At 42.5% G+C, this 13,425-nt stretch overlaps 1 protein-coding gene across 1 annotated transcript in view; it reads right to left on the reverse strand.

The window, feature by feature from the left end:
- The window catches only part of SLC26A4 (solute carrier family 26 member 4), a 53,379-nt gene extending 40,273 nt beyond the window's left edge, over positions 1–13,106 (reverse strand). The window contains exons 1-5 of the mRNA XM_019509327.1: positions 13,045–13,106; positions 11,481–11,620; positions 8,719–8,829; positions 6,963–7,147; positions 6,165–6,329 (exon numbers count right to left, since the gene is read on the reverse strand). Coding sequence (XP_019364872.1) covers positions 6,165–6,329; positions 6,963–7,147; positions 8,719–8,829; positions 11,481–11,620; positions 13,045–13,106 — 663 coding nt within the window. The remainder of the gene's footprint in view (positions 1–6,164; positions 6,330–6,962; positions 7,148–8,718; positions 8,830–11,480; positions 11,621–13,044) is intronic.
- Between the last annotated feature and the right edge of the window lie 319 nt (positions 13,107–13,425).

Genomic DNA, 13,425 nt, shown 5'->3' on the forward strand with positions numbered 1-13,425 from the left:
GGTTATTGTGCCCCAAGTGGCACAATTTGCTCCACAACAAAGTGCATGTCTGAGCACGTGCACTGAAGCAAAAAGCCCCGGCTCAAAATGTGCAACGCTTCTATTTGAGCTGCTGCAAGTGCATGTGCTTGCATGTGTGGACGTGCCCAATGAGGTCTCTTCCAGCCTTATGTCTGATTTGGCAATCCCCTGTTTGCAGTCAGAGAGTATGATACTACCATATTTTATGGCTCCACCTCACCTCATGGGGCTCAAACTTTCCCACTGGAACTCAGCCCTGACTAGAAGAATTCTTGCAATAGGTGTGCAATATCACTATGCATCACTGCTGCATTGAACAGAGCAAGAACTGACCTTATGGTTTTAGTTCACACTGTAGTGCCTACAAATACATAAATCAGTTGCTTGCAGATGTTAAACCCCTCCCGCACAAACAAAAAACATGTTTTACTGGAAGAAGCAGTGTGTTACTTTGACCTGGCTCTGCAGCATCTGTATAGATCAGGTGCTTTAGTGGGGCTTTTTGGTGCTTTTATCTCATAGCTGATTTAATCAGTTGGGTGGGCTAGGTCCAACTAATGCAATGCCTTTTCTAGGCATGTTCTGGACTTGGCACAGGAACATGTCGAGTTTAAAGTAAAGCATCATTTGTTTGTTTTTTAATGTCTGCAAGCAGCTGTTGTGTTTAAATTTTTTAATGTTTAAATTTTAAAGTATGCTCAGAAAATCATAAAGATAATATTACATAAATAAGTGTATAAAGGGTTGGTCCAGAGAAAGGTAACAAGTAATAGTCAATAATTTTCCTATGTTTCCCAGTGTATTGTACAGGGGTGACTACACATTCAACCAGAGGTGTGAATTGTAAGTGATAAGGTACCTAAAATTTAGGTTTTAGAACTCCTAAGTACACTTAGGAATCTATGTACAGAAGTTTAAAAAAAATAAATAAAAAAATCTGTCAGGTCAACACAAATCACTGGCAAAAGAACCCAAAGTTTCTTGCTCTACGCAGTTGTGTACATCTCCTCACCTCACTTGCTACACTACTCACTGATTTTTAATGTAGGAAGTCAGTTCTTCCACCTTTAATATGCAGTATTTGGGAGTAATAACTAATCCCTTAAAATGCTTTCTGGTAGCTGTACAACCCTTTGAAAACCACAAAAGAGAGAGATGGGAAAAAATTGGTAGGTCACTTAGCCTACCTTCATACTAGGATTACTCTCTGTGCTTTCTCCAATCAAAACACAGATGTCCCACATGAGGGAGTTATTAGTTACTAGCCTTATATACAGACCTATTTACAGTTTAAAATATCTTAACTGTTAGGAAAGATTAATTCCATCCCGGAAGAGCACACACCAACTGCAGAGACTTCCTCAGCCTGACAAAAGGTTTTTAAACCCGAAAGCTTGCTAAATTTTTTTTCCAACTATTAAAGTTGGTCTAATAAGAGATATCAGATTCATCCAAAGAACCTTGCCTTACTGTCAGAAATATTTTCCAAGTATTTTGCCTACTTTTCTCCTTTTCTTCCTGTTACTCCAAGTTATAGTCATCTTGTTACTTTTGGTTTATATGCCAATTTATTCTAGACTGAACAGAATAGCTTTTTCCAATCTTGCCTCTATTAGGCAATCTATCTTGCCTTCCTTTGAGTCTGTGTCTAGAAAGTAGAACTACCAGCAAGTTCTCTATGCTGAAGTAAGACCTCTTTTGGAAACCAATTAATTTTGGAAACCTAATGTGTTGTAGTACAGGGAAGAATTGGAAGTCCTTGGACAGTCATGGAACTATGACATGTTTGGAATAACAGACACTTGATGGGAGCTCACATGACTGGAGCACTGTCATGAATGGGTATACACTGTTCAGAAAGGACAGGCAGGGGAGAAGAGAAGGAGCTGTGCTTTATATAAAAGAGCTGTACGATTGTTCAGAGCTCCAGTATGAAGCTGGAGATAGGCCAGTTGAAAGCCTCTGGGTTAGGGTCAGAGGGGAGAGCCACATGAGTGATGTTGTGGTGGAAATCTGCTATAGACCACCAGACCAGGAGGAAGTGGTGGATTAGCTTTTCTTCAAACAGCTAGCAGAAGTTTCCCAATCACAGGCCCTAGTTCTCATAGGGGACTTCAAAATCACCCTGACATGTTGGAAGGGCAATACAACAGTGCACAGGCAATCCAGGAAGTTTTTAGAGTGTGCTGGGGACAGCTTCCTATTGCAAGTGATGGAGCGGCCAACGAGGCTCATGAACAGGGAAGAACTGGTGGGGAATGTAGTAGTGGATGACAACGTGGGCAACAGTGATCACAAGATGACTGACTTCAAGATCCTGAGGAAAGGAAGGAAGGAGAACAGCAGAGTAAGGACCCTAGATTTCAGAAAAGCAGGACTGATGGGCAGGATCTCCTGGGAGGTCAGTCTGAGGAGAGAGGAGTCCAGGAGAGCTGGCTGGACTTTAAAGAAACCTTACTGAGGGTTCAGGAACAAGCCATCCTGATGCACAGGAAGACTAGCAAGTATGACAGAAGACTAGATTAGTTTAGCAGGGAACTCTTCAGTGAGCTAAAAATCACAAAAATAAAGCTTACACTAAGTAGAAACTTGGACGAACAACTAGGAAGGAATATAAAAGTTTTGCTTGGGCATGAGGGATGAAACCAGGAACGTCAAAGCACAATTGGAGTTGCAGCTAGCAAGGGACATGAAGGCTAACAAGAAGGGTTTCTACAAGTATGTCAGCAACAAGAGGAAGTTCAGGGAAAGTGTAGGTCCCTTCCTGATGGGGAAGACAACCCAGTGACTGATGATGTGGAAAAGGCTGAAGTACTCTATGCCTTTTGTAGGTCGGCTTCCAGACTACTGGACCTGGCAGCACAGTTTGGGGATGAAATGAGCAGCTGAAAATGGTGAAAGAACAGGTTAGGAACTATTTAGAAAAGCTGGATGCATACAATCCATGGGACTGGATGCGATGCACCCAAGGGTGCTGAGGGAGTTGGTAGATGTGATTGCAGAGCCACTGGCCATTATCTTTGAAACTTGTTGCAGTCAGGAAAGGTCCCAGATGGCTTGAAAAGGGCAAATATAATTCTCATCTTTAAGAAAGGGAAGAAGGAGGATTGGGAGAACTACAGCCTGTTCAGCCTCACCTCAGTCCCTAGTAAAATCATGAAGAAGATCCTCAAGGAATCCCTTTCTAAGCACTTGGAGAAGAAAATGATTAGAAACAGTCAGCATGGATTCACCAGCAGCAAGTCATGCTTGACCAACCTGACTGCCTTCTATGATGAGATGACTGGTTCTGTGGATGCGGGGACACCAGTGGACATAATATACCTTGACTCTAGCAAGGCTTTTGATATGGTCTCCTTCAACATTCTTGGAAGCAAGCTAAAGAAGTACAGGTTGAATGAATGGACTATAAAGTAGAAAACTGGCTGGATCATCGGGCTCAAAGGGTAGTAATAATTGGCTCGATGTCTACATGACAGCCAGAATCAAGTGGAGTGCCCCAGGGTTCAGTCCTGGAACCAGTTTTGTTCAATATCTTCATCAACAATCTGGAAGATTGGATATAGTGGACCCTCAGCAGGTTTGCAGATGACACCAAACTGTAGGGGGGAGTAGTAGATACACTGGAGAGTAGGACTAGGATTCAGAGAGACCAAGACAAATTGGAGGATTGGGCCAAAAGAAATCTCATGAAGTTCATTAAGAATAAATGCAAAGTGCAGGCACTTGGGATGGAACAATCCCATGCACTTCTAGAGGCTGGAAACCAACTGGCTAAGCAGCAGGTCTGTAGAAAAGGACCTGGGGGTTACAGTGGACAATAAGCTGAATATCAACCAGTTAGCCATTGTTGCCAAGAAGGCTGATGGCATACTGGGCTGCATTAGTAGGAGCACTGTCAGCAGATCGAAAGAAATTATTCTTCCCCTCTATTTGGCACTAGTGAGGCCACATCTGAAGTCTTGTGTCCAGTTTTGCACCCTCCAGTATAGAAGGGTTGTGGGCAAATTGGAGAGAGTCCAGATGGCTATGAAAATGGTTAGGGGCCGGAAAACAAGATATATGAGGAGAGGCTGAGGGAACTGAACTTATTTAGTCTGGAAAAGGGAAGACTGAGAGGCGATTTAATAGCAAACTTTAACTAGGTGAATGGATGGAGCTAGACTGTTTTCAGTGATGGCAGATGCCAGAACAAGGTGCAATGGTCTCAAGGTGCAACAAGGGAAGTTTAGGTTAGATATTACGAAACTCTCATTAGGAGGGTAATAAAACACTGGAACAAGTTACCCAGGGAGGTTGTGGAATCTCCATCCTTGGAGGTTTTTAAGACCTTTTTAAGACAAAGCTTTGGCTGAGATGATCTAGTTGGGGATGGTTCTGCTTTGAGCAGGGCGTTGGATGAGATTATCTCCTGAGGTCCCTTCTAACCCTAATTTTCTATGATTCTATAAATCAGTATAACTAATTTGAACTCAACCTGCCTCCCACTGAAGTCAGTAACAAAGGTCTTGTTAATTTCAGGGAAGCAGGCTGAAGTTTTTTTTAAAGGTCTCTCTAAAGAATCAGAGTTTTCATGACACTCTCAAGAGATTCTTATGAATCAAGAGAATTCCAAGATATACCCTATTGATCTGCTGGGAAGATTTAGTTCCTAATTGCTCTTGAATTTCCATTTAGCTATACTTTCAAGTGCATTAATAAACCATTTAGGTTAACTTTGTGATATTGTTTTCAAAATAAAACAAGAATTGAGTACAGTATATCACCTGTCTTTTAGAAGTTCACTTGATTGCGTAGGACCACACCATTACTAGCACATAGTCAAAGAGACTTCATTGTCATCAACAGGGATAGAACTCAAGACCTTTCCCTCCAAAAATATAAGCCCCTAGCACTAGAAGAGAACTGTATTTATCTGTCTCTGCAGATCATTCTGTACTTTATTGTCTTCACTTGTATTAATCTGGCTGCACTACCATATCCAAATAGTCTCTTCTTACTGCACTGTACTTTCTCTCAAGAGACTGAAAACAAATAAACCTGGCTCTAAGACCAGCCCTGTAACATGTTATAAAAAGAAGGAAGGTGAAGAAGTGTTCTTCAGATTAAGAACTGTAGCTAACAGATCCACCTGCCATTTGGAAGTCACAGGGACCCCCCAGCCATGCAGTTATTAGATCCAGCTGGGAAGCAGCAAGATGGTTCCTCTAAAGCAGGGGTTGTCAATCGGGAGTATGTGTACCCCAGGGGTAATTGGGAAGAGGCTAGGGGGTGTGCGTGGGCGAGCAAGGATGGAGCGCCACCACTCACCATCCCGCACTGCTGTCTCCCAGGAGCAGGGCCGTGGGGGGTGAGGGCAGTGGTTTCCTTCTGCAGACTGCACAGGTGCTGCCCAACCGGCTGGACGTGGGGTGGGGCGAACTTGCATGCAGCCACCGCTGCCACCACCATCCACCACCCTGTGCCACTGCATGCAAGTCCCCCAGCTCTGTGTCCTGCTGCCGCTGCCACCCCTCCTGCTCTAAAGGGCTGATGATGATGAAGCAAGTATCACCACACTCATATGCTGGAAGCATGTGGACCAGAAAGTCAGCTACAGACAGAATGGTCAATGTCAATAGGACCTTGGGTGCCCAAAAGAGGGCCCTAATGGCATTCATAGATGATATGGTCAGCTGTCTGAGCAGCAGGAGATGGCTGTCAGAGGTACACAAGTGCCTGCAAGTTCCACAAAGTAGGGAACAGAAAAGATGGTACACTCAAGGAGCAGTAGCCCAGGGTTGATAGAGGGACTGTTTTGTTTGATGTTTTTCTGAAGTTAAGTTGAGAAATAAAACTGGACCTGAAAGAGACTAGGTGCACCACTGAGCCATGCCTACATTAGGGAAATAAGCCATCTGCCTTACAGGCAGGCAAAGCAGCTACCTATAGGCCCCTCCAAATAAATTACAACCAAACACCCATTGATTTTAATGAGAGCAGGCTCAAGTTCTGGATAACCACCCCCCCCGTATTCCCTACATTCTATTATGTGAGCCACTTCTACATGAAGTGGAAGCAAGAGATTGGGGAAAAAAAAAAAGGAAAACTGCTATGGAGAATTTCTGCCACAAAATGAAAGCAAATTAGCCAGGTATACTTACATATATTATGGAAAGGATCCCATTATAGTTTTTGGTTGAAACATTTAAGACTATTTTCAGTTGTGAAACAAACACTTGAAAAGCAGCTGCAGTTGTGAATCCTCCCACCAGTGGATCCGCAAGGTACCTCACAATGAAACCAATCTGAAGGGCTCCAAGCACAAGCTGGGAAAATCATCAGGAAAAAAGCAAACAACTTACTAAGCAGTAAATCAATGCAACAATGAAATTACAAAACGTTTAGGATTTGATCCCGTGTAGGAGGCTGTCTGCCTAGGAAGAGTTCAGATGGCAACAGATTGTGCCGGACTGAAATGTTTACTTCCAGTGATGGTAGCTTACAGTAGCTACAGTCACAACAAAGCATGTGGAGTTATCCATGGAGTAAAATAATGTTCAGTGTAATAGTATCACCACTTGATCCCTTTAAGAGTTTGAAAAATCTGAAAACCCTTCTTTTATACAAAGCTATCCAAGCCTCATTGTGTGCTTGTTTTGTGACCTGATTTCACGGGGAGCTGTGCACACAGAACAGTGGCAGAATCTGCTTCTGTGCTCTTCCATAGAAAATTGGGGAAAAGAATAATTTTGGCATATTACCACATACCACTGAAACATGTTGGGGCTGCCCGTCATTTGAAAAGCATGGAGATTTCAGGGTGATGTTCCCCTTCCTGTATGTTTTATTATGGGAAAAGTAACATATTCCCCTAAAATACTGTTTCTCTTTGCATTCTTACCAATTATTTAATAAAGTAAAAGCAGTATAAACCTGAGCCTACAAGCCAGTTATATTACCTGTATAATTCCAACCAGAAACGTGACAGTACTGGCAATTAATACTCTCTGTGCATCTCTGGATTCAGTGTCTATCAGTGTTTTGTTAAGCCCTGTGGTATTACTGCTAACTAGGAGGAAATTTTCATCAGGTGCCATGCTCAGCACAACAGATCCCACCATCAAACTGACCACAGGAAAAGGTCCTGAGAAGATAAACAGTATATATGTTGGCCTTCCATACATCACAAAATCAAAGTATTTGTAAGATAAGATAAGCAGTTCTATATTAGGCAATTAAAACATTTATATCAGGGCCAATTTATTATTATAGTATTTATCTAACTGAAGTACCTAGGAACCATATACACTGCAAATACAGTACGAAGAGAGATCTTGTCCCACAAACCTTACAGTGTAAGCATAACAAGGAAGAGAACATGTGGCTACAGCCAATCTTATAAGGAAGCGTAAGGAAACAAGGAGACAATACTGGTCAACATGCAAGACTGTAGTATCAACCCAGAGTAGCCTAAATATTATCAGTGTTTTATAGCCATTACAGAGGAGGGCTCTGAAGGAGCAAATGAACTAAAATTGCTTACATTCATAGAGAACTCTCTCCAAGTGAAAGAGCCTGCATCGGGAAAAAAAGTAAAGGTGATTTTTTTGAAAATGTAACAAGTAAGCAATGGAGGCTAGAACCCTGAGCCAAGTGGAAAAAGGAGTCAGTATCATGATACCAAATGAGACATGACAGGTAGGGTGACGAGAGGATGTGAAGACCGCTTATGTCGGAAAAGGGGACATAATAGAGAAGGGCAAGTTAGTGGAGGAATGCAAGAAGGGCACATCTACATGTGCATTAAGTTTAGTACCTCTAATACGAGGTACTATATAGGAGCAGATGTTAATGTGCTATAGCAATGGTGCATGGTCTTTTTGTGATGCTTACTGTGCAGTAGACTAATTCTACATTAACACAGTTTTTTTGTCAGGACACTCTTATGCGCAGTAGAATTAATCTACTGCACATTAAGCATCTCATATAGACATGCCCAGAGAGATGTAAAAAAGTAAAGATGATTGGGTATGAAAACAATCTTTTCAGCAGCATTCTGGATGGGTATGAAGATGTTAAGATGGAATCTGTCAAGGCTAGAGAAAAGGAAGCACAGTAATCGAGATGCAAGATGAGAGCTTAGATGAAAATCTTACCTGTGTGGACAGATAGGAAAGACCATGTCTTGAAGAGATAATGTGGAAAGAATTGGCAAAGTTTACACACAGCCTGGACGTAAGGGCCTAGAGAGAAGTCTGAGTAGGCATCCCAATTGTAGGCTTGAGTGACAGGCAGGATTATGGTGTTGTCCAAGATGGAGAAAAGAGATAGCAAGGAGGACTCATGAGGGAAGATTAAGAGTTCTGCTTTAATCATGTTGAACTTGAGTTAACAGATAAAGTGTCTGTTCATAAATGTATCCAGAGTTAATTTTTCAGTTCCTGCTATGGCCTTGATTCTGCAACTCTTCACATGCTATGCAGCAAAACACAAGGCTCTTGGACTCCAGCACAAACACAGGCAGAGGCTATGCACAGATACACATGAAGTAAAGCTTTATGTACAACCCTCTGCACTAAGCAAAATAGTTTTAAACCTCAATAACCTGCCAGTGTGAAAGCACAAAACACAGAGAATGCAATTCAAAAGTGACTGCCTCACACAAAATATTTATGTTCACAGTAAGGGTATGCATTCTGAAAAAGATGCAGTTACCAACTGAGATGTGCCTTGATGTTCCCAGGAAAAAGTATGTCAGGATAGGAAAAAAGGCAGAGTAGAGACCATATCCAACAGGAACAGCAACCAGTAAAGCATATGCCAAACCTGAAATCACATATTCACAGTGTTTTATGTTACAGACTCCACAACAGACTAATATTTTGCCAAATAATGAGCCACATTAAAAAAGGTATCTTCTTTTTCCAGACATATTTGAAATTTGTATTTTTCACCTGTAATTCACTTGCACGCATGAATTTGCAAACTTCTGCTTTACACCATTCTAGGCACATCTTTGCATGAATATTAATATGATACAATAAGATCCAGCACAGTTTGCACCAGAATGTATTGCTCCCAGAAACAACATCCTGGACCGCAGCACACTGAGCCAGAGCTGTGCAGCCCTGACTACCAGGAAGCCCCGGGGGTCAGCCTGCTAGCCTGAGGCTGTTCTGATTCAGCTCAATGTACTGCAGAGAGTTAAGGCTAGCTAAAACACTTCAGAAGGGCTAGCTAAAAGGCAGCCCCCACACTGAAACATCCTCATACCCCAGCTAGCCCCAACTATGTCTACACATGTGTTGTGGTGGAGTAAATAACTCCACTGTAGGATAATACTTGTATCTGGCAGTAGTAACCTATGGCAGAGTTACTTAGTTTACTTCAGCCTAATAACTCCACACGTGTAAACAGGTGATGCTTTACTGCAGAGCTAATTAGGCAATTCAGCATTAAGTGTCTCATGTAAATGCACCCTCTGAGTGCCATTTGGGTAGTTAGATTTGTAAGTAACACCAATTATACCTGCAATTTGGCATGAAGCAGAAGTGTTTTGTGAGGGCCTAGTGAGGTTCAACAAGGGAACTGCTGTGAAAGTGGCTGATGTGCCATTGCACTTGGGAAGAAGGATTTATGCAAAGGGCCTAACTTATAGCTGGGATTTTCAAATTGGGTGTCCATTTACTTTACTGGGAGATGCCAATGTTTAGGACTTCTGAAACTCAGGCAATTCTTTTAGGTATGTAACCATACATTTAGACACCTAATATTTTAAAATGTTGGTTTTTACTAATTAGATCCTAAATTAATAATAAAGGTCAGGATTATCTCCCTTGAAGAGCAGAGAAGCAGTTATACAAGATTTTTACCCCTGCACAATAACATTTCCTCCACATTTCCAAGTCTGTGGGCATGTCTACACGTGCATTGATGCACTTAAGTTAATGCTCATTAAATCTAGTACCTCCATTGTGAGGTACTATGAAAATGTGCATTAGCTTGTCTTAATGCACATTAACTAAACAGCATTTTTCCAGTGATGCTTTAATGCGCATTAAAATAGGCTAATGTGCATTAAAGTGCATGTGTAGATACACCAACTTGTTTGACCCATCAGCTCCATTGAAAAAGTGGAGGGGGGGGACAGTAAACAGAGCTTGGAAAGTTATCCTAAATGTCATGTTTGCTTTCCAGCCCTAGAATTGTGCAGTAAAATATGCAGATAGCTAATACCGTTTCAGGCAGCATTAACTCCCATTGACAACTTCTACACTTCCCTTTTTAGAAGCATCAAAAGGTACTACCAGATTTACAAAACAAAAAAATGGTCTGGCCATACCACTGTAGCTGGTGGGAGGCCAGAAGGGCAATACAAATCAAGAGTCCGTACTTGCAGGCTCACATGCTGAGTTTCCACTATTTCTCCTACACAGATATTGGATCCACACAGCACCTTTTGTCATAAGAGAAGTAACCAGGAAAATAACTTTATGTCCTTATAGGATAGGAAAGATCTATACAATGATCTGGAGTAGGTGACAGGTCCACCCATGGGAATTACTATCAGATCAATAGTCCATTTAATTTTGTCTTTGAAAGTGGCCAGTATCAGGTGCCTCAGAGAGGAGAATGAGACTCATAGTGATGTCATTTTGGAGTTCCGTCTCTGGTCTTGATTAACCTAGGTTCCATTGTATCCTCTGCAAATTTTATCACTGTTCTGCTTCTCTCTACTATTGATCAATGTATTAAATCAGTCTAAGGGGTGTAGGTTGTAGCCGTGTTGGTCTAAGGACATAGGCAGACAAGGTTCTTTGGGTAAATCCGATATCTTTTATTAGACCAACTCAAATAGTTGGGAAAATTCTTCCTTATATCAGTCTAAGTGAATTATGTAAAGTATGTTTTGTGAATATTAGTTTTTAAAGCTTGACCATGGCAATGGCTCTTTTCTGATTGTTTGAGCAAACATTTAATAATTTACTGGCAATAACACTATAAAAATAAAGTTTAAAAGATTTGTGTTCATGATTTTTTGCAGGAAATCTCATTTACATTTTTAAAGACTTGTGGAAATGCTTGCATGATCAACTAATTGTGGAACAGTGCTAATACTATGCCTGATCAACTGCAGGTAGGTAATGTATTTCAATAATTAAATACTCACAATATGTCCATAGAGGAAAATTAAGAGAGATACTAATCAATTATATTACAGTAACAAATTCAAGGAAACTGGAATATGTTAACCAATGCTAAATAACAAGAAAGAGGCAAAATTAAGCAAATCAATCATTTACTGCACAGTATTAATAAATAATATTCAATGGCAATGGTCTTCATATGGATATTTTAAGTCATACATGTTTAACTTGATGTGTGCAGTATAAAGCATAAGAAATAGTTATGGGCATGTCCATACAACGTATCTAGCTTCTTATTAATAACAAAGAAACAATCTAGCCACAGCTTACCTTGTAAAGTAGCTACAAGCCCTGTACTGATACCAGAGATGATATCACTAATTAGCCATTCCTTCACTCTGTAGTTAGGTAGCCATTCCAGTATGGGGATAAAGGACTTGGTTATTTGAAATGCCTTTTTTCTTGAACAGCTGCCAAAAAATAGACAATTAAATTGTAAAACTACCCCTATGAAATCATAACTGTAAAATGCAAAAAAAATTCCTACCAAGAGATCTGAGTAGCTGTTATTTAGCCAAAAGACCCTTGTTTATTATTTTATAGAAACTACATGAATGTTGTTTACAATTTGCTTATTTTGTAGGATCAAATTCTGCTCTCAGGTTAATAGAGCTACTTATATTTGTTCCACAGCTTCTTGGCCTCTTGTGGGCTAAGATCAAGTGCTGTATTCACAGGGGATGCTGATGCCAGCAAGTTACACTAGTCATAACTAGGGATCTACCTAAATCGCACCGGAAGTACAGCGACTCCTTTAATCTTGCTATTTTTGTTCCCCCCTTCCCCTCCCGCTGATTGGTTGGAGGACCCCAGAGGCCCTGCTGCATATTCCTGATCAGCCGTGGGGCAAAAACCAGAGTTTTAAATATGCTGTGGTTTTTGCCTCCAGCCACTGATTGACTGAGGGGTGCCAGCGGTCCCACCACTGCTGATCCGCCAGGAAGCAAAACCGCAGCCTATTTAAAATTGCAGTTTTTGCCTCCCAGCTGATCCGGAGCAAGTGGCAAGCAGCAGGGCCAGGGGGGCCCTTGGCCAATCAGCAGCAGGAGAGGGAAAGGGGATGCTTGGGGAAAGATTTAGGTAGATCCCTGGTCATAATACATTTTGTTGCTCACAGACAGATCTTCAAAAAATACTTCTCTCACAAAACAAACAGCTTTGTTCTTTAAGGCACACTAACCAAAATGGACTCTGAAAAGAGATCAGCTGTTGTCACAACATTTAGAACGTTCTGCACACATTTCAAGACAAAATTATCTATTTTGGTAAGTATGAAAAAGTTGACTTTCCAAACAAAATATCTGTTGATGACACTTTTGCTGGTGATCAACTCTCTCAGTGAACAGCACCATTGGTATGGCAGATACCATTTGCACAGTGGTGTTACTCAACACAGCTAAATGTGTCAGCATTTGGTCCCAGCTGTTTAAAAACAAATCATAGACTGATGGGGAGGTGGGCTGGCAGGGACCTCCAGATGGCACCTGAGGCAGGACCACCCCTATCCAAACCTTCCCCTTCAAGATGAGTGTCAGTCTTGGCACCCTGAGCTGCCACAGGTAAAGCAGGGGAACCACAGCAGCTGTAATAAAAGGTTGCCAGGATGGCTGCTTGCAAACTTGAACAAAAAAAGGCGCTTTACTTTAATCTTGGCACGAAGCCCAGTGCATGCCTAAAAGAGGCAGTTAGCTGGACCCGGCTTGGTCCACATCTGTAAAGATCAGGCGCTTTAGTGGGGCTTTGGGGCGCTAATAGCGGATTGACTCCGCTTTAGACAAAGGTGGTAAAAGCCCCGCTGAAGCGCCCGGTCTCTCTGGACGCTGCAGAGCCAGACCAGGCGAACGCGCCGCTTCTTCTGGTAAAGCGGGGCTTTTCTAACATCTGCAAGCAGCGCATAGGCTCCAGAGATCGTAGCCAGGCCCCCGCTCCAGAGCAAGGCAAACCCCGCAGTGGACACCACTCTGCCCACGGGGTAAAACTCCGCGCTGAGCCCGGGGATGGCTCTGCCCTGCGCGGAGCAGCGAGACCCTCAAGCCAGGAAGCTCCGGCTCCGGCCGCCGCAGCAGCAGCCGGCGCTCGCCCCGTAGTCTCAGCCTCGGCTGCAGCCGACACCCGGTGCCTGACCCCGCGGCAACGCAGCAGGAAGGGGCGCAGCGAGGCGCGGCAACTGCCGCGTGCTCCCCCGACGGCGCCGCCGGGCAGCCGCGCTCCCGCC

Source organism: Gavialis gangeticus, unplaced genomic scaffold, assembly GCF_001723915.1.
Source record: "Gavialis gangeticus isolate Ggan-Ray unplaced genomic scaffold, GavGan_comp1, whole genome shotgun sequence".
Classification (NCBI taxonomy): domain Eukaryota; kingdom Metazoa; phylum Chordata; order Crocodylia; family Gavialidae; genus Gavialis; species Gavialis gangeticus.